Below are 2500 nucleotides of genomic sequence, written 5' to 3'. Positions count from 1 at the left end.
ATAGCCTACTCTCATCCAAATTAACAATTTGGTTAATTATATAGACACACATAATAAATAACACACACACACAATAGTTAATTTCTAATCTATAATATTTTAATATATGTGATTAATACCAGAGTGAGGATGACGATGTATATGTGAAAACATGCATAAACATGCTTAATGACTACACAAAAAGAACATGAATAGCCTAACATTCCTAATATGAATTAGCTCGTAGCTAATGTAATTCAGTACAGGTTAAACGTACCTAATGAGATGGGTGGGCACTATGCTTGGAGCACAACAAGTCCAGTCTGGGTTGAATTTTTGGGGACGTTGTACTTTGTTGACAAAGACGCATGCAAATCCATACTGGATATATTCCTCGTGATATTTTCGAGACTTGGACGAGGGAGGCTGGTCTGACTCCTGATGGACAGGCCTATCCACGCTAGCACTACCTGCATGGCTGTCTCCCCCGTACCTCTCGTGCCCCCTCCCCTTACGCTGCCAGCGGTCGATGGGGCCGGAGGAACCTGCCTCTCTGCTGGGGTTGGTATCACCAAGGTTATTATAGTTAACGAAAACTAACTAAAAAACGAAAACTAGGTGTGAAAAAACATTTTGGTTAACTGAAATAAAAATAAAAAGTAGACTTTACTAAAAAACGATAACTAACTAAAACTGTATTGTGTGTTTACAAAACTAACTAAAATAAACTAAAATTATTGAGAAAATGTCCTTAGTTTTAGTCTTTTTCATTTCATAAATAAGTCTAGTATTTTGGGTGGATATGAAATCTATCCTCCATGTTTTTTAGCTGTGCCCCTGCGCAGGAGTAACCTGACGTGCGCCAGACGGTTTGTTTCACACGGAGTGAAACAACATGAGCTCACGAGATCAGGATGGTCTCACGAGGCTGGCGCAGAAGAATAAAAACTACAACTAATACTGAAACTAAGAAAAACTAAACTAAAACTAAGCATTTTCAAAAAATAAAAACTAAACGAAACTAGCAAACCTGCTCAAAAACTAATCAAAACTAAACTGAAATTGAAAAAAAAAAAAGTTAAAACGATATAAAAATAAAAACTAATGAAAAAAGCAAAACTATTATAACCTTGCAACCAACGTTTCATTTTGATTTTGGTAGGCTATGGTTTGAGATGATTATGTTTTCATTTGAGGTAGAGTCTAGCTACATGCGTTCGCAATGTTCCCTTTGTCTATTTATTTTAATTTTTTTGCAATATTGTTTTCTTCGTCGCTAAGTAACGCCAGTCACTTGTCTGTGTGTGTTTGGATGGGGGGAGCGGGGAGAAAATCGGTGGGCCTATTATTATTATTTTATATATATTTTATTCTATTATTATTATTATTATCTTATTTTAATTGTATTTCACACATTCTGGAAATCATCTTGCGACCCCCACTTTAAGAACCACTGGAATAGATGAACGAACGACCGAATGAATGAATGAATGAATGACAGAGAGCCCCCACCTTGCGAGTCTGTCTCTCGGAGAACTGGGGCGTCGCCAGGAAGAGAGGCAGCCACTCCCTCTCCAGGAAGCTCCTGATGACGGCCTGGATCTCCACCAGGACCAGAGCAGGGAGGCTGTTGTGCTGCAGCCTGCCCCAGCCACCCGCCAGACGCAGCACCTGCACACACACGCACGCACGCACACACGCACGCACACACGCACGCACGCACGCACGCACACACGCACACACACACGCACACACACACACACGCACGCACACACACACGTATCAGATAAGGGGCGACTAGCAGGGGTAAGGTTGACTAGCAGGGGTAAGGTTGACTAGCAGGGGTAAGGGTGACTAGCAGGGGTAAGGGTGACTAGCAGGGGTAAGGTTGACTAGCAGGGGTAAGGGTGACTAGCAGGGGTAAGGGTGACTAGCAGGGGTAAGGGTGACTAGCAGGGGTAAGGGCGACTAGCAGGGGTAAGGGCGACTAGCAGGGGTAAGGGCGACTAGCAGGGGTAAGGGCGACTAGCAGGGGTAAGGGCGACTAGCAGGGGTAAGGGCGACTAGCAGGGGTAAGGGCGACTAGCAGGGGTAAGGGTGACTAGCAGGGGTAAGGGTGACTAGCAGGGGTAAGGGTGACTAGCAGGGGTAAGGGTGACTAGCAGGGGTAAGGGTGACTAGCAGGGGTAAGGGTGACTAGCAGGGGTAAGGGTGACTAGCAGGGGTAAGGGTGACTAGCAGGGGTAAGGGTGACTAGCAGGGGTAAGGGTGACTAGCAGGGGTAAGGTGACTAGCAGGGGTAAGGGTGACTAGCAGGGGTAAGGGTGACTAGCAGGGGTAAGGGTGACTAGCAGGGGTAAGGGTGACTAGCAGGGGTAAGGTTGACTAGCAGGGGTAAGGTTGACTAGCAGGGGGTAAGGGTGACTAGCAGGGGTAAGGGTGGACTAGCAGGGGTAAGGTTGACTAGCAGGGGTAAGGGTGACTAGCAGGGGTAAGGGTGACTAGCAGGGGTAAGGGTGAC

General features: G+C 45.7%; 1 protein-coding gene across 1 annotated transcript in view; it reads right to left on the bottom strand.

The window, feature by feature from the left end:
* The window catches only part of rgs22 (regulator of G protein signaling 22), a gene marked incomplete at both ends in the record, with an annotated part of 25888 nt that overhangs the window by 11416 nt on the left and 11972 nt on the right, over positions 1-2500 (bottom strand). Inside the window, one exon of the mRNA XM_084444708.1 lies at positions 1492-1650. Coding sequence (XP_084300834.1) covers positions 1492-1650 — 159 coding nt within the window. The remainder of the gene's footprint in view (positions 1-1491; positions 1651-2500) is intronic.

Source organism: Borostomias antarcticus, assembly GCF_949987555.1.
Source record: "Borostomias antarcticus genome assembly, chromosome: 10".
NCBI lineage: Eukaryota > Metazoa > Chordata > Actinopteri > Stomiiformes > Stomiidae > Borostomias > Borostomias antarcticus.
This window is presented reverse-complemented; position numbering and strand designations above follow the sequence as displayed.